This window comes from Asparagus officinalis, chromosome 7 (genome assembly GCF_001876935.1).
Source record: "Asparagus officinalis chromosome 7, Aspof.V1, whole genome shotgun sequence".
Classification (NCBI taxonomy): Eukaryota; Viridiplantae; Streptophyta; class Magnoliopsida; order Asparagales; family Asparagaceae; genus Asparagus; species Asparagus officinalis.
Window position 1 is genome coordinate 76,230,988 of NC_033800.1, and position 25,017 is coordinate 76,256,004.

The 25,017-nt window shown below is 38.5% G+C and overlaps 1 protein-coding gene and 1 non-coding gene across 2 annotated transcripts; one reads left to right on the plus strand and one right to left on the minus strand.

The window, feature by feature from the left end:
- LOC109848349 (ABC transporter F family member 3) lies at positions 230–19,915 on the plus strand. The gene is given in 19 exon segments (XM_020417798.1): positions 230–360; positions 363–508; positions 1,497–1,709; positions 2,053–2,245; positions 2,520–2,728; positions 2,875–2,985; positions 5,196–5,324; positions 5,408–5,509; positions 5,621–5,767; positions 6,798–6,860; positions 7,095–7,141; positions 7,272–7,331; positions 9,545–9,627; positions 11,082–11,176; positions 11,957–12,043; positions 18,243–18,330; positions 18,574–18,659; positions 19,387–19,449; positions 19,533–19,915. Coding segments are annotated over 19 exon segments (2,094 nt in total). The 5' UTR covers positions 230–308; the 3' UTR covers positions 19,653–19,915.
- TRNAG-CCC lies at positions 20,706–20,776 on the minus strand. The gene has a single exon. It is a non-coding gene; the product is annotated as a tRNA-Gly (tRNA).

Consider the following 25,017-nt stretch of genomic DNA (forward strand, 5'->3'; position numbering starts at 1 on the left):
TATTTAATTACATACAGCGCACTTGCATTCCACCTAGTTAAATAAAAAAAGAAACAGTGAAAAATGTTTGATAATGTGCAATGCAAGTGCATCTCACTGAGTAAAAATTAAACACGGCAATTATTTTACGATGCCAACGGATCCAGATCCAAACTTCCAAACCCGGCCCAACCTAGAACCTCCATTCTCCCCAAATGCCTCGCCCAAACCCACAAAACCCGACCCGCTCTCGAAACCTCAACTCCAGAATCACCTTAAATCCTCTCATTTCGCCGGCGCCCGCATCAATCGAGCTCGAGAGCTAAACAATGGCGGAAGTCGCGAGCTCCGTAGTCCACGAGGTCCTCGGCCGAAGAGCCCTCGAGACAAGCCAATCATAGACTACATCGTCAACGTCCTCGCCGACGACGACTTCGACTTCGGCCTCGACGGAGACGGCGCTTTTGATGCGATTGGAGAGCTCCTTGTAGATTCCGGTTGCGTGATCGATTTCTCCGAGTGCCGATCTGTAAGTAATGCTTTGAGATTATTATATGTTGGGATTGAACGCTAGATGTTTGTTGATATGCCTGTTTGAAGTTTGGTGTTCTCAGCCTAGGGTTTGACTATGATTTTAATCAATTTCTTAAGAGGATTAGGAAATCATGTGTTTATAGGATTGAATGACAATTTGAGGATAGAACGGGGGAAAATGGTTATTTCAAGCGCAATTCTTAACCCTTGAATCATTTTCTCTACCTTCAATCTCTTTATACTTTTTGTTATGTTCTCAAGAGATTTCTCGAGAAATCGAGGAAATTTTGAAGCTTATGAGACGAATGAATGGAAATATATTAAAGGATATGATGATCACTCCGAGCACCGAGCATAATAATGAATAAACTCTTCTAGCTTCAATTTCTATGTATGTTTTGTACTGATCTTGAACTTTAGTTGTTTGTTGGTTTATGTGTGAATCTCATAGGAAGTGTACTAGGTTTTTGCTACCTTTAGAAGAATTATTTTGTGCTGTGGAGCAAGGGAGAAAGCCAGGATTCAAGCTTCTGGGGTGCTAAAACCTGGGACTTTTGGACTTTGTACTTTGAGCTTTGGCTTGTGGTCTTTAGCTCATAAGCTTTTGGTTAAGACTTGCGAGGCCAAGGCCACCTCACACTCCTAAGCTCTGCCCATGCAGTGGAGATGGATGAGCACAATAGTTAAAAGTGATAAACTTAACAAGGATATATGTTGTAATAAAAGGATTGATGTATGCAATTAAATTTTGTTAACAGCATAGGATTTGCTTTGAAATTGCAAAGGCTACATTTTGATTAGGTAAATTTACTTCCATGGAATTATTCAGTGCTAATTATACTGTTTTTAATGCATGTATTAGTTGTTACGTTATATCCATCAATAGTATTGTGTAGGTAAAAGTTTCTTATTTTTGTGGGTTTTGTTTTTGTTTTCAGTTTGATTGCTAATATATGTTCCTTGTGGAAAATACTTAAATACAGGTATGTAATAAGCTCTCGGAGAAATTTGGACGACATGGTTTGGTCAAACCCAAGCTGGCTGTGAGAAGCCTTACAACACCCCTGCGGATGTTTGATGGAATGGATGAAGAAGCTCCCAAGAAAAAAGAAGAGGTGTTTGATGGTCCTTTACTATCTGAAAGAGATCGGGCTAAGCTTGAAAGAAGAAAGAGGAAAGATGATCGGCAAAGAGAGGCAAGCCCTCTCTCTTCAGTTTAATTTTACTACGTCATGTCTTGATGCCTATCCTAAATTCCTAATTTATCTATGTTTTAAGCCATACCACATTACCTTTGTGAAGCTTTGTTTTTTTACATCCTCCATCACTGGGCTTTCCTTGTGTCTTAACTTTTCATAGATACAGTCATTTAGCTATGCCCGATTCAACTTCATCATTAATTCAAGAGATGTTACTTTAGAGTTATAGAGTATATGTTAATACCTTGTGATGCTTCGAGCAATCTTTTGTGTCATTCTACTTGTCATACCATGATGCCCTATGACATTGTGTTTTAACTAGTACTTTGCTGCCGAGCAGGCACAATATCAGATGCATTTGGCAGAAATGGAAGCGATTAAAGCTGGGATGCCTACGGTAAGCGTGAACCATAATGGAAATGAGGGTGGTTCTGCTGCTAGGGATATCCACATGGAAAACTTCACTATTACTGTAGGTGGTCGTGATCTCATTGAAGATGGTACAGTGACCCTTTCTTTTGGAAGACACTACGGTGAGTTAGCATGACTTGTGAATTCCTCTAACCAGAAAATCTACTTATAATATTGCTTATTTTGCAGTCCAAGGATGTTTTCATAATTATTGTGTACTATAATTATGATTTATCTTGCTAAACCACTTGCAAGTCAATTCAAAAAAAATTATCAATGGCTAGAGACCTATAAAATAAAATTGTCTTACTTAAACTCCTGAAGCAAAATTATTATTCCATGTCTTAAATTTGTTTTTTTTGCACATTTTCATTTCCTCATGATAATATTTATTAGGCCTTGTTGGGAGAAATGGCACTGGAAAAACATCTTTCCTGCGGCATATGGCCATGCATGCTATTGAGGGCATTCCCAAGAACTGCCAGATATTGCATGTAGAGCAAGAAGTTGTGGGTGACGATACGTCAGCCCTGCAGTGTGTACTGAACTCTGATGTGGAGAGGATCCAGCTGCTGGATGAAGAAGCTCGTCTGCTCGCGAAACAGGTATTTCATATACACGCACGCACACAGATTTATATATATTCTTTTCTATTTTCATTAGACGCTATGGGAAGCCCTTATCTTTAATATAAGTGACCATTTATTCCACTCCAAGCTCACAACATGAATTATGTTTGTTTGGCAGAGAGATATAGAGTATGGACAAGGATGGCATTTCGAAAAGGCTTGAACAGATATATAAAAGGCTTGAATTCATTGATGCATATTCTGCTGAATCACGGGCTGCTACAATTTTGGCGGTTAGTTTTTGCAATCTATTAGATCTTGGATGGCTTCGCGAGTATTACTTTTAAGCATTATGTGGCCCATTCTTGGAAAGACCCTGAACTCACTTACACATACATGTAGCTATATGTTATTACATGTTTAAAAGATACAAGTTCTTACATGGTAAAAGTTCCACTGTGCATGGTTCTGGGTGCTAAAAATCTTTTATGTTTTCTGCACTAAGGCCTGGCTTGAATTCATTGATGCGTATTCCTCTTGAACTGAGGGGGTGCTAAGTGCTAATAAATTAGCTAAGGAGTGTTAGGTGCTACTAAAAGTATAGATGAGGGGATTATCTGTTATTTACCCATTTATGAATTCCAAACTAAGAGCTTGCATGCCATGATTTTCCAAACTGAGGCACATATTTGATTGAGATGGTTAAGACTCTCATATACAAGTGCGGCGGTCGCTGAAATGCTGATCCTAGTTAATGAATGCACGTGTATTTCGATAGATGCTCAATCCTTTAAATGAACCTGTTAAGTGTCTTCATTAGATATGTCATTTCTGCGACCTCATGCCGGGGTGGTTTTATTTTTATTTTTATTTTTTGTGTTTGTGGGGGGGATTTTCTTTCCTTTTTACCGAGGTTTATATCCCACTTTGGTTAAATTCATCTTGGATAATGTCCAGTTCAGGATATTCATACCCATATAGAATGAAGCTATACCAAATTCTATTGTTATTTTCTTGATGTTACAAAAAACCACGTTCCTGGCAGAGTTACTCAAACTCAAGCCCTCCCTTTTTTAATAAATGACTCAATAAGTTCATTTGTTATTCAATTAACACAGCCTGAGTGGTGAGACAATTAAGGATATGGACATGTGATAGTTGTCTTACCTACAAGAAGAAGACATCAGGGAGGAGTTTAGGGTTCTTCTAGAAGAGTAGTGTAGGACTCTTATGGCCTGTTTGGATGGAGGGTGGAGAGGGGGAAGGGAAGGGAAATTTCATTTTAATCTTGTTTGGGAGTTTCATTTAGGAGGGTAGAGGAGGGGAAATTTGACCCAAATTCTTACACCCCAAATTGGGGTGTAATGGAGGGGAAGGGAAGGAAGAGGAATTTTTTCCCTTCCTTCCCTTTCCTAAGTAAACTCCCAAACACACCATTAAGGGCAAGAAATATCACACGTTAAATGATGTACCCATAATACAGAATCATTTTCTTTCAATTCCTATCATGTTTATCACTGTTATAAATAGCGGTAAATAACCCCGCAATAGCGGCGCTAATAGCGTTAGTGATCCCTTCTCGTGACGCTATCGCCCGTTACGCTATCGCGCAATAACGGTGACATATTGCAGAATATGTCTGTTCGCAAAAGTGGCCAATAGTGTGTCATAACGGTAAATAATGAGCGATTGCATTCGATTTGATTGCTATTTAACAGCTGTTTGAGGCTTATTTTTTTAAAATTGAACTCAACCCTTGACCATTGCATTTCACTGTCTCATGTGATTTTCAGCATACTCCTGTCACCTCTCATAGCCTCTGGCACCTACCTTGATACTTCCTCTCACCTCCTTCACCGTGAGCTTAAGCTCTTCTTCTCGAAGACGACAACTTTTTGACTCCTCCAGTCATCTTCGGTATTGCGTGATGGTTACATGTCTATTTCATGTTTAGAATCTTTTTAAATCATCCAATATGTACTTTTAGATTTTTTTTAATTTTTTAGTATTTATACATATCTAAATTAGACCGCTATTTGACTTTACGCTTTTTACCGTTATTTTTCCGTAATAGCCCGAAATAGCCTTAGCGATGCCTCAACGCTACGCGACGCTATCCGCTATCGATAACCTTGCTGTTTATATACTTTTACAAAGTTCATAAAAATCTCTCTGTATACATTGTTTTCTACAAATCTTCTTGTGTTACCAAGCATTATTAGTAAATAATTTGGGCTTGTTTCTCTTAATGGGTTGAAAGTATACCGATAGATCTAATTTAGACTGATTGGACACTAATAGGTTGAATACATATTGATATCGTGTGCATGTTTGAATGTCTATGCAAAGTAATACTTGCATCTTTCAAGTAAAGAAAATGAAGGATGATGAATGCCTATGCAAAATAACATTCACATCTTTGATTGAGCTAGTTGTCACTCTTCTCTGAGAATAACTGCTACAAATTTTTAATAAACATTATGCTGTTTTTGGAAATTTGCAGGGTCTTAGTTTCACACCAGAAATGCAACGGAAGCCTACAAAAGCTTTTTCTGGTGGATGGCGTATGCGAATAGCTCTAGCCCGTGCTCTTTATATCGAACCTGATTTATTATTACTTGACGAGCCAACGGTAAAGTGTGGAATCAGTTGCCTCCATTTCTTCTGTTAGAAGATTTAAAAGTTGATAGTTGATTAAAGATACATCTTTTACAGAACCATTTGGATCTTCATGCTGTATTGTGGCTTGAAACCTACCTTGTGAAATGGCCAAAGACATTTATTGTAGTCTCTCACGCCCGAGAATTTCTGAATACGGTACCGTTCTCTTCTCTCCTTGAAATATTTGAAATTGCCAAGAAACTTGAATCCGGATGAAATCATAGCATCGTACTAATCGTACAATGCCCATATCTTGAAATATTTCAGGTAGTTACCGACATCCTTCATTTACATGGACAAAAGCTTACTGCTTATAAGGGGGACTATGATACATTTGAGAGGACACGCGCAGAACAACTCAGGAATCAACAAAAGGCGTTGGAGACAAGTGAAAAGGCTAGAGCACACATGCAGGTCAGGATATCAATTGTTCTCAAGTGCATGGGGTGGTGTTGTAACAGTTTTTGTAATATAATTGCAACCATTGTTGTCCAAGGCACGATTTGTTGCCACTTATGTTTGTAATTTTGCAATCGACTTGCAATTCTTCACCATATTATCTTCAGTGAAGAAAAGTTAGAAAAGTCACTGTAGGAAGGACATGATGACCATTCTGTCCTCTAATACACTGGTAGTAACGAGCTAAGGTAAGTGGGTTAAGAGACTTTAACTTGTGTTTGTGTGTCCGACCAAGTTTTTGTCAATACAAGTTAAAATATCTGGAACCACGGTTTATTCCAATCTCACATCTTGGATCATTTTTTCCTGGGTTAAATTTGTCAGACTTATTTTTTATACTGTTTTGATCATAATTCTTAGCCATTGCCCAAATACAGCAGAAGAGAAAAGTGCCATTTCAATTCTACAATCATTTTTTGCTATAGGTCTAAACTCTAAATGGGTAGGCCCTTTATTTTGCTTCTCTTTCTTTCATACATATGCACACATATTACACACATGCATTATAGATATATTTATCTATACTGATAGCATGTTCATGCATGTCTGCTGCATGCAGAGGGTGATCTAAATCAGGACTGAAGTGGATATTGTCAAAACCCGAAGTTACTACTTGTATTTTTATATGCATTAAGAAAAGTAGAAGACAAATATTGGGTGTTGGTCTTGCCAAAATACAGCTATGAAACCATAGTCCTGCTGCATGCAGATGGCGATATAAATCAGGACTGAAGTGGATATTGTTAAAACCCAAAGTTACTACTAGTATTTTTGTATGCATCAAGAAAAGTAGAAAATAAATTCTGAGTGTTGGTACAGCTATGTAACCAAAGTCAATGGAAGAGTAGTATCAACATTTACATAGTTACATGTTAGATCGAAACGCATCAGATAGTACAATTGATTTACAGAGTTAATTACTTCCACTGGCTTAATTTTCACTAACAAAAACTGTGAACTGTCTGATTCTTTCTGTTTTGTGCAGGCCTTCATTGATAAATTCAGATACAATGCGAAAAGGGCGTCACTTGTCCAGTCAAGAATCAAGGTGATTTCACATTAAGTTTGATGAGGGAGCATTGGCAATTGACTTAGTGTGCTGATATTGAGTAGTTGTAAAGTATTCAGACCATTTCAAGATAAAACCTGCAAAACTTTCTTTGATTTTTATAAAATGTGCGCCTGGTGAATGATTTCCAATTAGAGTCTGAGGTCAAATTTCGGTTTGCTTTTAGCAATATACTGCCTATTAATATTTTTTTTTCTATCTATGACTATACAGGCATTGGACCGAATGGGTCATATGGATGAAATCATCAACGATCCGGAGTATTATTCCTTCTTTACCTGGAAATTTTTACTTCAGCTGTGATTCATGTTTCAGTTTTTTTTCCTTTTAGTTTATTTATTTAAAACTTTTGCATTGAATATTTGAGCAAATAATGTTTTTTTTTTTCAGTTACAAATTTGATTTCCCGACGCCAGATGACAGGCCAGGACCACCAATCATTAGCTTCAGGTTTTTTTTCTTCCTCTTCATTCATAGTAAATATTTTTGGAACTTTAAACTTAAGGGTCTGTCTGTTAAAGATACTAGGTAATATGTGTACTATCTATGTCTTGCTAGTGTTGGCAGTACTTTCTGCTAAAGCAGCATTTATGACGAGGGTGGCAACTGGGCAGGTTCAGCTCTCTATCCGGCCAAACTGCCCAGTTTGTTGTTGTCCCAAGTCCTGTCCAGTTTTTGTCTCCGTAGGTCCAAAGCATGGAAATACTGGTCTGGCTGTGGGTCCGTCCAGGCTCAAGCTGGAACCCAGACTTGAACCGGCCAGGTCAACTCCCCCTCCCCCAATTGAACTAGCTTTTGGCGCAACATCTAGGTTCCGACGGTCTGTTGGGTGTTGGGAGAATAAAATGAATGGGGCTTGTAATTTTTTCTTTTACACTTTTTCTTTCATCTAACTCCCGACAGTCTGTTGGCTATTGGGTCAAAAAAATGAAAGGGGTTTGTAATTTTTTGCTTTTACAGTTTTTCTTTCATTTTCCTATAAATGCCCCTATCTTTCATTTTCCTATAAATAGCCTCCATGTCTTCACTTGAAAACACATCTAACACAAATTCTGCTTCTCGAGTATTCTACAAGCTTTCCAAGCTTTCAGCCTGATGCTCTCTATTGATGAATATTATTTCTAATTTATGAAACTCATTTAGGAGTGGTACAAAGCATTATCCCAATTCCCAAGTTCGGGTTGGCTACATAAATCCTATTTTTCCCTTTCATTTCTACTGCAGGTCATCTTCTCCATCAGGTTAACTATTATCATATCTTGTTAATTTTTTTCCAACTAAGTTCTTCTAGGTCGACTTCTAGTCCTCTTTGCGCCCATTAACTATAGTCTTATCATTTCTAAGTAGCGCACGTAGTGACCTCAGTTGTACATGACCAAAACATCTGATTCTCTTCCATTTTATTTTGATAGGAGCAACCTCTAAGCTTCTGTGAATGCACACATTTCTTACCGTATCTTTTTTATGTATATCCACAAGACCATCATAACATTTTCATTTCCGCCACACTCAAGTTTTGCACATCCCGTTTCTTAATTTGCCCAACATTATGATCCATAAAACATTATTGGTCTTAGTAACTGTCCTATGGACCTTTAATCTCATCTGTATTCTATGGGCACAAGACTCTAGAAGCACTCCTTTGGTTTAACCATCATGATTTGATTTGATGAATCACACCATCTTCAATTGACCATCATGACAAATACTTGTGATCCTAAATAACAAAAGTGATTACTCTGGGCTCTTGGGTATTTTCTTGACATCAATATGCAATATTTCACTCATTCTTCTAACAGTTTTATGAAAATGTGTACTATTTTTCATCAATAGAGTTTGGTTTTTGTTACACAATTATGTAATATGTTACTTTTCCTCAATTAACAGCTGTATATGTTCAAATCTTATTAGTAATTTCTGAGTTATTTAGTTTTCTGAATTATGAGTTAAATTAACTATGTTAAAAAAAACCTATTCTTGCCTGTGCGCCAAGTCTGTTCCAATTATGGCAAAAAAAACCTATTCTTGCCTGTGCGCCAAGTCTGTTCCAATTATGGCGTGCTCATAAGCTGATTCAAACAAGGCCTCTAACTGGCTGGCAAAGCGCAGCCCATTGAGGCCCGAACTGGAGCTGCCAAGGACTGGCGTGGGTTTTAACCAGGTCTGCGCTATTTCCAACTGTTGCACAATTTTCAAAGAGAGCTAAGCTTGGGGTGTGAGTAATTTTAGTACTTCTTTCATTTAACTATTCTTGTGGTTTCCTTTCAGTAACCAATTTTATTTGAAAGAAAATAACCAAATCAGCTATAGCTATTCTTATTGAGAGAGCTTTTTTTCTTTTTTTGTTTCTACATTCATGTACGTGTATGTGTGTGAGAGAGTTCGTGTGATATGTGTAGCCCTTAAAAAAGCGTAATGGTAATAGTGATGGAAAATTCTGTTGAAAAAGCAGTCAAGACAATAACATTTGTAAGGACCCTGTATCTCTTTTCGTAAGGTCTGGTTGGAATCCTTATTTGGTTCCATTATTTATATAATTTTTGTCCTTGTTATTTGCCTTCAAAATAGTTTATTTATTTATTTATTTTATTTGAAAGATGAATATATGCCATTTCATCCTTTGATCTATATGTCTGTAAGCATTGTGTTGTTTGTGGTTGCAGTGATGCGTCATTTGGTTATCCAGGGGGTCCAATCCTGTTCAAGAACTTGAATTTTGGTATAGACCTAGATAGCCGCATTGCAAGTAAGTACTTTGGAAATTATCTATTACCATTCTTCACTTTTCAGGAACATTTAAGTTTGAATTGATTCTCCATCCAAAATAAGTATCTTTGTTTTGAATGAGCAAATTTCTTCCGTGTTATAATTATTGGCGGTCATAACTTTCCAATAGCATCTTGTATGAATACCATGCTTCATTGTTGTATCCACGTGTGCATGCATGTGTGTGTGGATGGATGGATGGATGCATGCATGCATGTGTAGGAATAATGGGTATGAGCTGGAGATTTTTTTTTTGGTTGCAGTTAACCCTTTTTATTTCTTTGAGAAAGACAAAGCTCAATGAAGCTTAAACACCAAGGTGCGGTTTGGCAAGGGGTTAAGGGAGAAGTTTCCAGGGGAAGGGCTAACTTAGTTAACCCTTCACGAGAGGTTAAAAATAGTTCAGTTCATTTGGATTTGATAGTCAAGATGAAGGGTTAAGTATTTTGTGTTTGGCAAATAAAGAAGGATTAAGGAGGTTAGTTGCCATAAACATCTAAGTATATATATTTTAAAAGTCTTATTTCTTATTTCCAGAGGGAGTTGCTGTTAACCATCCGTGTCAAACCCCTGTAAAATAGGGGTTAACTAATAACCCATGCGAAGTGTTTGTTAACCCTTTGGCCAAATCTATACCTGTTTGGGTGGTTAAGGAGGGGTTAAGCCCCCTAAACTCTTCTCTTAACCCCTTGCCGCCCCCTAAAGGTTTACTGCCATTTTTTCCCCTCTCTCTTTTCATTTTCCCTTTTTGCTTCTCACTCTTCTCTCATCCCATATCAAGGATCTTTGGATCTTTCCTTTCCCTTCTTCTATCATTTTCCCCTTTCATATTGTCCACTCCCTTTTGGTGTTTAAGTTTCATTGGTTGTCTTTCTCAAAGAAACAATAAGGGTTAACTGCAAAAGTGAGAGAGATTTGCTGCCAAACCAATGGCACGTTAGTCGACTCCTGTTTTGCAAACCAAAATAGACTCAATTCATGCCATTATTTCCCAGATATACGCCCTCACCAGTACTAAGGGGAATTTGTTTTCAGTTGGGGTTTTTGTTCCTTTTTCTTTTGTCTTTCAGTCTTCTTGTTTTTTTTGTTTTTGTTTTTTTTTTTGGGGGGGGGTTTATATGATGGTTCCATTGTATGTTAACAATTGCTGTCATTTTGATTGTTAGACGTTGTGCAAGTGTTTTTGTCCTTCTGACACTACCTGCTTTCTGCTTGTTAGTCTACAAGCATATTGTATGGGGAAATTATACACACACACACACACACATTGCTAATGTGCATAGTCCCTCTATATAAATTTGAACCATGTGGTTGCATCTCTATTCTTCTTTTATTGTCCTCTCACATGGAGGGGAAGCCTCATGCATTGGTTATTTTAGAATTGTTTCCCCTTCTAAGTTCTAAGTCCTAATTGACATGTTCAAATTTGTTTAGTGGTGGGTCCAAATGGCATTGGAAAGTCAACTATACTCAAACTAATATCTGGAGAGCTTCAGCCAACTTCTGGAACAGTATTCCGCTCGGCGAAGGTACTTTTGATCTTTCTCTGAGGGCTTTTGTTTTTATCACATTCTTCTATTAAATATTATTGGCATTGTTTTGCTTCAGTATTAGCGTAACCTCATTGTTTAGTGTCTTCATGTGATTGAAAACCTCTTATGTAAGTTATATATTCTGTGATCTTAGATTCTTTGAATGCACGACTCTCTACATAATATTTGAAACTTTGAAACAGTGAGGAAGGTGAAGTTGAATAATTCATTGTTATTGTTTCTGATGCGGTCACAGCTAACAGTTAGATGAATATAAATTCAATTTGAACCTTATGCGAAATGTAGATCATGTGATTACATGGTTTGCTCTTTGCTTAGTTTTGCATGATCAAGCTCGTCAAATCTTTATATCTTGGTATGGTGATCATTGATGATTGGTCTTTTTTCCTTTTGTATGAGGTGACGTGCTACTTGGGTTTCTTACACTAATTGTTTTCATATGCATGCTGTACGGATTTTCTTGAAAATGCCCAAAAGAACTTTTTTTGAATAATTGATTGCAGGCCACATTTATCTGGTTTCCTTCCCCATGTTGCTAGAGTTTCACACTTACATATGTAGATATAAGTGATAAAGGCTAACATTCAATAGCATACTCATCAGTAAGAACCAGATGTACTTGCTTATATTGTGACATAGCAGGGTGCACTCGATCCATACATAATTCTTCGTTCATAAGCTAGACTGTTCCAATTTTATACATGCTTCATTGCTGCTGAGGAGATATTAATGCTCACCTATTATGCTTTCTCACAGGTTCGTATGGCTGTCTTCAGTCAACACCACGTTGATGGGCTTGACCTATCTTCAAATCCTCTTCTGTACATGATGCGCTGCTATCCAGTAAGTTATGTGTTTGTCACATTGTTATAACCTTACATATTGGAAAATGTGTATACTGACTACAATTACATTCCTTAAGATAGTTACTTCCTTCGTCTTCCGTTAAAAAGTTATTGCTTACTTTTGCAAAGTAGTGCCAGAAACATGTATGCAGATGAAGATGTTCCAGATAATTAGTAATTATCGTTTAGTTTGATATTTACTTACTCTGTATTATTGTCTTATCCCACATATCCACTTAAGCTTTCTGGATAAAGTGGTTGATACGAGTTGCCGTGCGAGCACTCTTGATCGCGGAATTATCAAGAGTGGGTAAAGAGAAAACGACAGAAGAACACAAGAGTTGAATTAGCGCGAAGGAAAATACCTTCTCTAGATTATGAGAATCAATTGGATTTTTACAAATCTCTCTCTCACAATCTCTCTAGATCAAAGAACAACCTCCCTGATATCTTTTCTGATTACAAACTGAGTTTAAAACCCTAGAAAAGTCGTGTTTCTATTTATACTAAACAGAAATCCCAACTGGAGCAGGAAACAGACCCAGGCCCGTAACCGCTACGCGGTCGACCGCAGTGCCCAAGGCGGTCGACCGGTCAGAACGTCGAAATCTGGGAAATCGATTACAGGGTTTTCCGGTCGACCGCAGCGCCACCTTCGGTCGACTGCTCTCAGTCCCGAGACATAGTCTGGGTCTGTGCACTAAGCGGTCGACCGCCGCGACCAAGCCGGTCGACCGGCCAGAGCCCAACTGTAATTCCTGCAGTTTTGACGAATCCTTCGACTTCGTTGCTTCCAATGGCCTCTTCCACGACTCCTCTACTCTATTCTCAAGATACCATGAAATCATCTATCCTCAAGCTGCTCCTCTCTATCAAACCACAAGTCCTCAACATGCGGTAAGATCAACTTTTCATCACCTTCATCATCCAATAACGGAGGTTCAAACAACTTCAAGTACTCGGCATTGATCACTGAATACATGCCTAAGTAAGGTGGCAAATCTAAACGAAAAGCGTTGTCGCCAATCTGATCGAGAATTCGAAACGGACCATAACGAATAGGCTTCAACTTCTTCCCTTCTCCTTTGAGCCTCTTCTTACTCAATTTTAGCCATACCATATCGTCTTTACTAAAGTTACAAGGAACCCGATGCTGGTCATGCTTCGCCTTGTACTTAGCTTGTGATTTCTTCAATTGAGCTTCAACCATGGCATGAATGTTTGCAATCTTCTCGAGAAATCGCTGAGCACGTAGTCTTTCACTCCCTTCCTTGCCGTCCACTGTGGCTTCACTTGAAAACACAAGATCGAACGGGCTCGGCGGTAAAAACCCATAACAAGTCTCAAATGGTGACTTTCCGGAAGATCCATGAATCGCCCGATTGAAAGCAAACTGCAAATATGGTAAACTCTCATCCCAAGTCTTAGGATGCCTGGAATTATACCCCCGCAACATATGCACCATAGTCCGGTTGACTACCTCCGTTTGTCCGTCTGTTTGTGGATGAAAGGCCGTGCTCTTCTTCAATTTAGTGTCCATCAAACACCACAAAGAATCCCAAAAATGCCCGAGAAACCGGCTATCCCGATCCGAAATAATCGAACTCGGCAACCCAAAGTGCTTCCACACATGTTCGAAGAACAATTGTGCTGCACCCGCTCCCGTCACGGTCTTCTTACAAGGAATCAATATCACCATCTTACTGAACCGGTCCACCACAACGTACAAATAGTCATGCCCGCGCTTCGTAGTCGGCAACCCTCCTAGAAAATCCATAGAAATGCTCTCCCACGGCCTAGAAGGAACCGGTAATGGTAGGTACAATCCCCTCTTTCTGTTAGAAGGCTTCGAAATTACAAATAGTCATGCCCGCGCTTCGTAGTCGGCAACCCTCCTAGAAAATCCATAGAAATGCTCTCCCACGGCCTAGAAGGAACCGGTAATGGTAGGTACAATCCCCTCTTCCTGTTAAAAGGCTTCGAAATACAGCATAATTTACACCCCCAACATACTTGGTCACATCATCAAGCATCCGTGGCCAAAACACATGTCGCCGTAGATTGAGAAGCGTTTTCTGAATGCCAAAATGCCTTTGCACACGCGAGGTATGTTCTTCCCGAATCCACTGCAACCTATCACCATCCTCCGGAATGCATAGTGATGCCCCACGATACAATAAGCCATCATCTCCAAGTGCATACTCCCCTCTTTGACCAGCCTTCGCCTGCTCAAATACACTACCGAAGTCTCTACTGGATGCATACAACTGAACATACTCAAAAGGAACCAAGGGCTGAATACGCGTCGCCACCAACAACGACCTTATCGGTGGGCGAGATAACATATCGGCCAACTTGTTCGTCGCCCCCTTCTTGTACCTAATAATGATGTTGAAAGCCATCAAATAAGACATCCACTTCATGTGCCGCGCCTGCTGTAGCTTCGTCTGGGCATGTAAGAACTCCAACGGCTTATGATCCGAATGCACGACCACCTCCTTCCCTAACAAGTACACCCTCCAATGCTTAATTGCTTGATATAGTGCATAGAACTCCTTGTCGTAGGTTGGGTAGTTCGCAACAGCACCCGAAAACTTCTCAGAATAGTATTCCACCGGTTTCCCATCCTGAATCAACACCGCGCCCATCGCATAATTAGACGCGTCGGTCTCTACCTCGAAAGTCCGCTGCAAATTCGGCAACGCCAACACTGGTGCCTCCGAGATCTTCCTTTTTAGCAACTGAAAAGCCTCCTCATGCGTCTTTCCCCACTCAAACTGAACTTTAGCCTTTGTGAGGCCATGTAACGGTGCCGCATAAGTCGAAAAATGTCGAATGAACTTGCGCAAATACTGGCAAGCCCCCATGAAGCTCCTCACCTCAGTCACTGTCTTCGGCGTCGGCCACTTTGTGATCACCTCCACCTTACCTAGATCTATCCTTCGCTGGCCCTTCCCTACGATGAAGCCGAGATACACCAACTCGTCCTTCCCGAACTCGCACTTTTTCCCGTTGAGCTTCAGCTGTCCATCGTGCAACACTTCAAATACCTTCTCAACATGAACAAGATGCTCCTCCCAGGTCCTGCTGTACACCAAGATATCATCAAGGTAAACTATCACAAAATCCTCTATAAAGGGTCGCAACAAATCATTCATAAGCCTCATAAAGGTAGCCGGAGCATTGCACAATCCAAACGGCATCACCAACCACTCGAACAGGCCTTGCTTGGTCTTGAACGCAGTCTTCCAGGTGTCTTCCTCCCGAATCCTCACCTGATGGTAACCAGACTTCAAATCCAGCTTCGTGAAAAACCTCGCTCCCTCCAACTGGTCCATAAGATCATCGATCCGTGGTAATGGGTAGCGATTCTTGATGGTAATCTTGTTGAGTGGCCGATAATCTACGCACATGCGCCAACCTCCATCCTTTTTGGGCACCAACAACACTGGTGATCCACAAGGCGAACAACTCGGCATAATCACTCCCGTCTTCAAGAGCTCCTGAACTTGCTTCTTGATCTCCTCGGACTCCAGTACTGATGTGCGGTATAGGCCTATGTTAGGTAAGGAACTCTCCCCGGTCAACATAATCTCATGCTCTACACCTCTACGCGGTGGTAGCCCCGTGATCTCCGAAAATAAGTCCGCATACTTGGCCTTTAACCTTTCAAGATCTCCCTCCTGAAGCTTGCTCAAGACGGACAAGCACATCCTACTCAGTTGCTCTTCATACGGCCGAATAAACAATAAAACGAACTTCCTGCCCACGTTCACCAACCTCTTAGCCTGAGTCACTGTCACCAAGCTCGTCTCCTGTGGAAGAGACGCCGAACGAAAAACGAATTGCTCGCCATCCTTGGTGAACGTATACTTTTGGGCTCGCCGATCATATACTGCGTATCTATCCCACAAATAAGGATTGCCCAAAATAACTTGGCAAACATCCAACGGAACCACGTCGCATGTGACCTCGTCAATATACGACTCGTGGAGTGCAAATCTGAATGAACACTGGTTCACCACACTCAATCCCGCCTCCTTCTGAATCCACCCTAATGGATAGGGCTTCGGATGCTTCACCGTCTTCAATCCCAGCTTATGTACTAATGCCTCAGATATCAGATTTTTCTGACTCCCTGGATTTACAATAGCATCCACTAAGCTGGTCTTGACCTGCAATTTCAGAACAAAGAGCTGCTCCCTCGGGTCGTCATCTTCTTTGGTGGCCTGCTTCCCCGTCATAAGGTTGAAATCCCCCTTTGTCTCATTGCCCTTCTTCTGCCGGCCCTCAATGGCAATGACCTTCACACTCGCCTCTGCGATGGTTTCTACTGAAAACAGCTTCATCTCCTTCCGGATGTAATCATTCAGACCCGTCATGTACTTCATGAAGACGGAGTACTCGGACGTTGCGATGTTTAGGACCATCGCCTGTTGCTGGAACTCCGTCGTGTACTCTTGAACGGTCTGATTAAACTTCTGGCGTAAGCTGTACCACTTGTACCAACGCTCCTCAAGGAACCCCACTGGATAGAACTGTTTCCGTAGTAGCTCCTTGAACTTGTTCCACGACGCCGCTTTCTTCTCTTGTTTGCAATAGGATTTCCACCACGTCAAAGCGTGCCCGGAAAGCTTCAATGTCGCGAACACTATCTTCTCCTTGGACGAATATCCGTAGAGAGTGAAGTATATCTCCATACGTTCGATCCAATTATCAAGCTTCTTCACGTTGATACTCCCATCATAAACAGGAATCTCAACCTTGAAGTCAATCTTCAGATTTTGATAGTTGTTCTTACCCTCTTGATGTCCAACGGTCTTGACAATCTCAGTCTCCCCCTCTGAATCAGATTCCTCGTGCTCTTCGTCGGATTCGACGAGTTTCTTCTTACCCTTCGAAGAAGATTCCTCCTTTTTGTCACCTCCGTTGATTAGACCCACGAGTTGAGTAAGAGTCGTCCCGATCGTCTCAATCTGCTTCTCCATGGCATCAAGTCTCGCTGAATTATCTGCTTCAGTCATCTTCTCCCTCCTTAATTTCTGGACTCCTTCCAAAGAAATAAGGATCTCGCCAAGCTTCTTGTACTATGAGCGAGTAAGGACCATACACAGGTTCCCCCTTCACAGGATCTAGATGCTCTGATACCAACTTGATACGAGTTGCCGTGTGAGCACTCTTGATCGCGGAATTATCAAGAGTGGGTAAAGAGAAAACGACAGAAGAACACAAGAGTTGAATTAGGGCGAAGGAAAATATCTTCTCTAGATTATGAGAATCAATTGGATTTTTACAAATCTCTCTCTCACAATCTCTCTAGATCAAAGAACAACCTTCCTGATCTCTTTTCTGATTACAAACTGAGTTTAAAACCCTAGAAAAGTCGTGTTTCTATTTATACTAAACAGAAATCTCTTTTCTGATTACAAACTGAGTTTAAAACCCTAGAAAAGTCGTGTTTCTATTTATACTAAACAGAAATCCCAACTGGAGCAGGAAACAGACCCAGGCCCGTAACCGCTACGCGGTCGACCGCAGTGTCCAAGGCGGTCGACCGGTCAGAACGTCGAAATCTGGGAAATCGATTACAGGGTTTTCCGGTCGACCGCAGCGCCACCTTCGGTCGACCGCTCTCAGTCCCGAGACATAGTCTGGGTCTGTGCACTAAGCGGTCGACCGTCGCGACCAAGCCGGTCGACCGGCCAGAGCCCAACTGTAATTCCTGCAGTTTTGACGAATCCTTCGACTTCGTTGCTTCCAATGGCCTCTTCCACGACTCCTCTACTCTATTCTCAAGATACCATGAGAATCATCTATCCTCAAGCTCCCATGAGGATCGCTAAGCTCCCGAAGAGAAGATACACCCGTATCAGTGGTCTTGTCACATTTACCAAAGCATTCTGAAAGAGATTTCGAGAGTGGGAAGTACTTATTAATCGTTCTCCATGATTGTTGTGAATTTACATTAATAGGTTTCTTTTATCTAAAGGGCGGAATAAACCATTACCTGCTGTTGGATGTTCTACATTGATGTCCTTCATATCCTAATAAAGTCTGTTTTATCTGAGATATTAATGGTCATTTCTGATACTCTTTTCTTGGCCCCTTGAATTTTTTGCTGAATTTGATGCGGAAAACTACACTTCTTGATTCTGCAAGATTCTGATGACCCATATACTGTAAAATGCTTCTTGCAGGGAGTACCTGAACAGAAACTCAGGGCTCACTTGGGTTCTTTTGGTGTGACGGGTAGTCTTGCGCTTCAACCAATGTACACTTTGTCAGGTAAGAGCAACACATGATTTATTATTAATTTCGAAAATCAATGCAGCCTATTGTCATACATGATTTTTCTCGAGTTTGACATGCTAGTTTGGGGTATGTGTGCATGTTTAATATATGTACTGTTTGGAGTTTCTGTGCATTATTATCAATAATAATGCGTAGTATTGTTGTCTCAGTAGCACTTTGCCTAGGCATGTACTGGACATGCAGAACTTACTATCTATTTTGCATTATTTATTTCAGGTGGTCAAAAGAGCAGGGTTGCATTTGCAAAGATCACCTTTAAGAAACCACATATTATTCTTCTTGACGAACCTTCAAACCATCTTGTAAGTTCTGCGTGCTCATGGATTCATTTCTCATTTCTATGAGGCATGTTGCTTTCACAAGCCGTCTGCAATCTAAAAAATTATGCAATTCAACCGCAAAAATTTGAGTTTCCACATAAAGACGGATGGAAGCTTTCTTACAAGCCAAAAATAAACCTTGAATCTGTCAGGGTGTTTGTCTATAAATAAGATTTTTCATGTGACTGTCTGGGTTATTAAAGGCTTATCCCCTCTCATTGATGGGCTGAGAGCTCAATTTATGAAATTTTATGAATTGGCTGCCTCTTTAGAAACCAAGATATGAACTCTTCGAGAATCTATTTCTCTATAAATATGGGAGGATCCAAGATTCACTATTTATACTACAACAAACTACTGTAGCACAGACAGGAGGATCCAAGCTTCCCTATTCATGCTACAGCAAATTACTATAGTATTATTACTGTAGCACAAGCGGGATCGTGCGTTTAAAAATATTACTGTAGTATTATTGCTGTAGCACAAGGGGATATTGCAGCATTTTAAAAAGTTACTGTAGCACTAAAAAATGTATTTAAATACAGAATTACTGTAGCGGAAATAAAAAAATGGAGGCCATGCTTTGCACGGGGTGCACACTAGTCTAAAGGAATGCGTGAATCATGTGTGAAAATAGCTGTGCCGTAGTGCTACAAACAGATGTGTTTTCTCCTGAGCTCATGTAAGTTTTATGGTTGTTTTGTTGCAGGATTTGGATGCTGTTGAGGCACTCATCCAAGGTCTAGTGATCTTCCAAGGGGGAGTGCTGATGGTAAGTATTAAGTCTTCATTTCCTGTTAGTTGTCTTGTTATACCCGTTGAATGATAACTGATATTATTCCATTTTTGGTGCAGGTGAGTCACGATGAGCATCTGATATCGGGGAGTGTTGGTGAGTTGTGGGCTGTCTCAGATGGCAAGGTCACGCCGTTCTCCGGGACATTTCAAGATTATAAGAAGATGCTTAAATCTTAAAATAGTTGGATTATATTCCTCTACATTTTATTTGAGCAGGTGATGCGAGGAGTTAACTACGAAATTTTTTATGTTGAGCCAATCTGTTTTTCTTTGAGTATGTTCTCATGGTAATGTATAATGCAGATATATGATAATGATATATACTTTGCTGGTACCTATGAAGTCTACAGATTTCTTTCGAGTGTTACGAAAGTTGTAATTTCTGTTCAACAATGGTTTTACCTGTATATCCATTTGTAATGGTTAATTGTTGAATATTATCGTTGATTTATTAAAATAGAAAATACAAAAATATGTTTCTTTTGTGATAGTGAAGAATTTGTTAAAAAGTTGATGAAACAGGAAATGACAAGATATGTTTGTGAAGAAATTTTCAAAATCGCCTTAACAGAATTTTTTCTAAAGAAATCGACCCCATTTACTTTTAATTATAGAAATCGATCCATTTTGAGTTAATTACGATTTTAATTAGTCGGGGTTGTTAACCCTGACTAATTAGTAGCCTAATTAGCAATCGTAAACCTTCTCCGTTTTTTGACCTCACTTGTAATTAGGCTACTAATTAGTCGGGGTTGTCAACCCGACTAATTAGTACCGTAATTAACTCAAAATGGGTTGATTTATATAATTAAAAATGAATAAGGTCTATTTCTTTAAAAAAAATTCTGTTGAGACGATTTTAAAATTTTCTTCCTATGTTTGTTCTTGCTATTATGAGAAGTGGAAGGTATAATGAAAAGGTACCTTTGTTCTTGCTATTATTAGGAGTGGAGGGTATGTCAATCTCCGTTGCTTGCTAACCGTGCAGCCACTCGGGCAGCTACAAAGTTAAGAGGAATAATGAATTAGTTCATGATTTGATATTGGATTTTGTTGATTGATACCAACAAATTGATGATGACAGGGCATTATTCGTTAATTTCTTTTTTTGATATTGGATTTTGTTTGTCCAACAAATTCACGCTGACAGGGTATTATTTGTTGAGACTATTTTATTTTTTTGTCAAGTTTCATAAAATTGAAGAAAGAAAAACCAAAATTTTTATAGAATGCGCATCCAGGGAATCGAACCCTGGTCAGTACCGTGGGAGGGTACTATGATACCACTACACCAGATGCGCTTGTTTATGCTGTCAACTTAATTCTAATCTTCAACTTGCTAATGATTTTGAAAAAAAAATTTCATACAATGTTATCACCATTATACCGTGATAACCCATTGTTATATTTTAATAAAAACCTAACATATTGTACCATCCGGATGAAGAATGAATACAAAGGAAATATTATCAGAGTTAATCCTATAGCAGCTAACCTTGAAGACAAAAGAATTTAAAATTCATATAGTAGAACTTTTCGAACTTAATTTAATTCAAAAAACAGAATCAAATCATTCTTCTCCTGCTTTCATGGTAAGAAACCATGCTGAGAAAAATAGAGAAAAAGCAAGGATGTTCATTAACTATAAAAGGTTAATGAAGCTACTAAATTTGATGGATTCTTCATTCCTAATAGTGAATTGCTATTACATAGAATCAGAGATGCCAGATGGTTTAACAAATTTAATGCTAATTAGGCTTTTGGCAAATCAAAATAAAGGATGAAGAAAGCAAAAGGCTAATGGCATTTAGTTGTCCTAATGGTGGAGGAATATTATGTCATTTGGCCTAAAAAATGTTTCTAAAATATTCTAAAAATGGATGAATAGCATTTTTGGGCATTTACTATTTGTTGTCTACATAGACGACATCCTTATGTTCTCAAAAACTAAAAAAGAACACAAAGAACACCTAATAGCAGTAGCTCAGTTATTACTCAATAATGATATTATTTTATCCCGTAAAAAGATAACTCTAATGCAAGAGGATATCAAATTTTTAGGGAAAATAATTAAAAGTGGTCATATTGAATTGCAAGACTGTATTATTACAAAGATCAAATAGTTCAAATAAAACTTTTAAACTCTAAAAGATCTATAAAGCTTTCTTGGTTTACTAAACTATGTGAGAAGGTATATACTCAATCTCTCTGAGAATATTTCTTCACTTTAGAATAAACTTATTAAACAATAGAAGAAATATAAAACTATAAAGAATAAAGGCGTTACCCGATAGGACACAGACAAATTAAAATTACACTTAATGATATGCAATTACAAGAAATTACCAACATTAAAAAAGAAATAAAGGAACAAAAAATTATTTATTAGCCAAAATTTGGAGATACATTTGTCACAGAGACTGATGCTTCAGATACACATTGGACTGAAATCTTATTTGCACTTCTGCTAGATTGGTATCAGAGACCGGTTCAAGGGCGAAGATAAATGAATTAGACCCTAAAATATGTGCACATTGCTCTGAAAAATTCAAAGGATCAGAGAAAAATTATGCAACATATGATAAGGAATTACTAACTATTAAAATCACCATTAATTCCTTAAAAATATATTTATTATCATCCAAGTTCATTATTGAAATTGATAATCAAGCTATTGCATAGTTTCTCAAAAAGAAAACTAATTCTTTAATTGAGAATAACGTGCGCAGAATTAGATAGTCCATGAAATTAGAGAACTTTATTTACATTGTTCGATATATTCCTAGACTCACTAATATTGGTGCTGATTTTCTATCCCCACCAGCATGACTAGTTCTTCATCAGCAAAGTAGCCGGATGAAGGGAAAGCACCTACTCCCCCTCAAAATGAGGTGAAGGAAAAAGATAAGAAAGATAACTTCCCAATACCACAAATAACTCAAGTCCTCAATAAACACCTGCACGGTTTAGGCTTTCCTTGCCTTTGAAAGAAGTTGGATACTAATGAACAAGACATTGAAATCATTGCCCGATTCCTTACTACTCTGGGATTAGCAGTTACTAGAGGACATACTGAAGCCATGAAATGACTATGTTTTATAATGAACCTAGAAGAATCTACGAGTAAATAAAAATATACTCATCAATTAGTTGAGTATATTAAAATAATTATGACACCTAACAATATCTATGACTGTCCTTATTGTATTAGGTGCATCAAACACCAAAGAGACTCTTAACAAAAAAGGGGCAACCAGCAATGAATTTGTTCCTATTAAAGGAAAGACAAAGCGGGAAGGAGAAGAAAAAAACTTCCAGAATAAGAAGCCCAATACTCCCCAAGGATATTGGAAAAGGCCTCTTCAATTCAAAGATATTGTAGTCAAAAACTGGTATAATACTAGTTTACTTGAAAAAGACTATACAACCATAAACAATCTCCAAAAGAAACTCCAATAAATGCAGGTTTCTACTCCAGATATTAATGCTTGTTTATCAGCATTAGAAAAAATAACCAAGTACAATAATCGAAAGATTCAAGACCTTAAAAAAGGATACCATTGATGCAAAAGCATCATGGAAAATCTTATGAGTAAGTCAACATTGATAATGTCAAAAGTATTGAAAATTCAAAAAAAGCAAATGCGAGATTCTTCGGGTTCAAATTCTAAAGATCTAAGAATAATCTTAGAGGAAATTGAAATCAAAGATGCAATCGCTAAAATTGATTATTTTGTCAAACTAATTAACTATTTCAAGTTTGATATTTCTAAATATCAATCACAGAGAAAATTAAAAGATATGTCCATGATCAGGCAATGCTCTCATTCTTTGAAAAGCTGAAGGATGATGGCATAAGTTCATATTCAAATTAGCATAAAAAATCACATTAAATCAATATGATCGGCCAAGGGTACTTGCCAGTTTGAGCTCATACCCTTATATAAGAAACATTTTAAAAAGGGTCTAGTACACAAATTGTATCTTGATAAAACAAGGCCCAAGAAATATAAGTCCTTAATTCCTGATATATGCAGTCAGACACTTGAAGAAATAGGTAAATTCCAAAAAGTGTTTGAGTTCACCATATGGTCAATATGGGAAAAACACAATCTGTTCGAGTTCTATCATTCTTATCAAATTTGGAGGATGGATTTGCGACGCTCCTGTTTTTACACATGGCTACAGTCCAAAGTAAATCTAGAGATATCAAACCTGTCATGCACCCAACACTGTGCATAAACATGTTTCACTGTCACAATCACTATCACTATCACTATCACTATCACTCTAGCAAATATCAAAGACAAGTAATGAGGGTACAAGCAGATATAACAAAAGTGAGAATACAAGAAACACAATGAAGAGAAGAAATATCTAACAATTTCTATAATTATGTCCCAACAGAAGAAAAGAATGTACATCTGATAACTGAGACAAGAATAATAAATCTCTAACACATAAGAGTTAACTTAAAGGTACATAGGCACTCAGCCTCCAGAATAAAACATATCTAAAAGAGTTAAAACAAAATATAATAGACTATTGTGGAGCACTAACTAACTATCTATAAATAATAAAAATCTATGTTGAGTCCCCGTCAACCTGCGGCTCTCGAACTCCTGACTCACTGCCTAAAAAAGATGAAAACAACGAGCGTCAAAGTGCTAGCGAGAACATCTCTACCGCCCCTAGGGGGAAGATGTTAGGTGCTAGTTCTTCATCAGCAAAGTAGCCGGATGAAGGGAAAGCACCTACTCCCCCTCAAAATGAGGTGAAGGAAAAAGATAAGAAAGATAACTTCCCAATACCACAAATAACTCAAGTCCTCAATAAACACCTGCACGGTTTAGGCTTTCCTTGCCTTTGAAAGAAGTTGGATACTAATGAACAAGACATTGAAATCATTGCCCGATTCCTTACTACTCTGGGATTAGCAGTTACTAGAGGACATACTGAAGCCATGAAATGACTATGTTTTATAATGAACCTAGAAGAATCTACGAGTAAATAAAAATATACTCATCAATTAGTTGAGTATATTAAAATAATTATGACACCTAACAATATCTATGACTGTCCTTATTGTATTAGGTGCATCAAACACCAAAGAGACTCTTAACAAAAAAGGGGCAACCAGCAATGAATTTGTTCCTATTAAAGGAAAGACAAAGCGGGAAGGAGAAGAAAAAAACTTCCAGAATAAGAAGCCCAATACTCCCCAAGGATATTGGAAAAGGCCTCTTCAATTCAAAGATATTGTAGTCAAAAACTGGTATAATACTAGTTTACTTGAAAAAGACTATACAACCATAAACAATCTCCAAAAGAAACTCCAATAAATGCAGGTTTCTACTCCAGATATTAATGCTTGTTTATCAGCATTAGAAAAAATAACCAAGTACAATAATCGAAAGATTCAAGACCTTAAAAAAGGATACCATTGATGCAAAAGCATCATGGAAAATCTTATGAGTAAGTCAACATTGATAATGTCAAAAGTATTGAAAATTCAAAAAAAGCAAATGCGAGATTCTTCGGG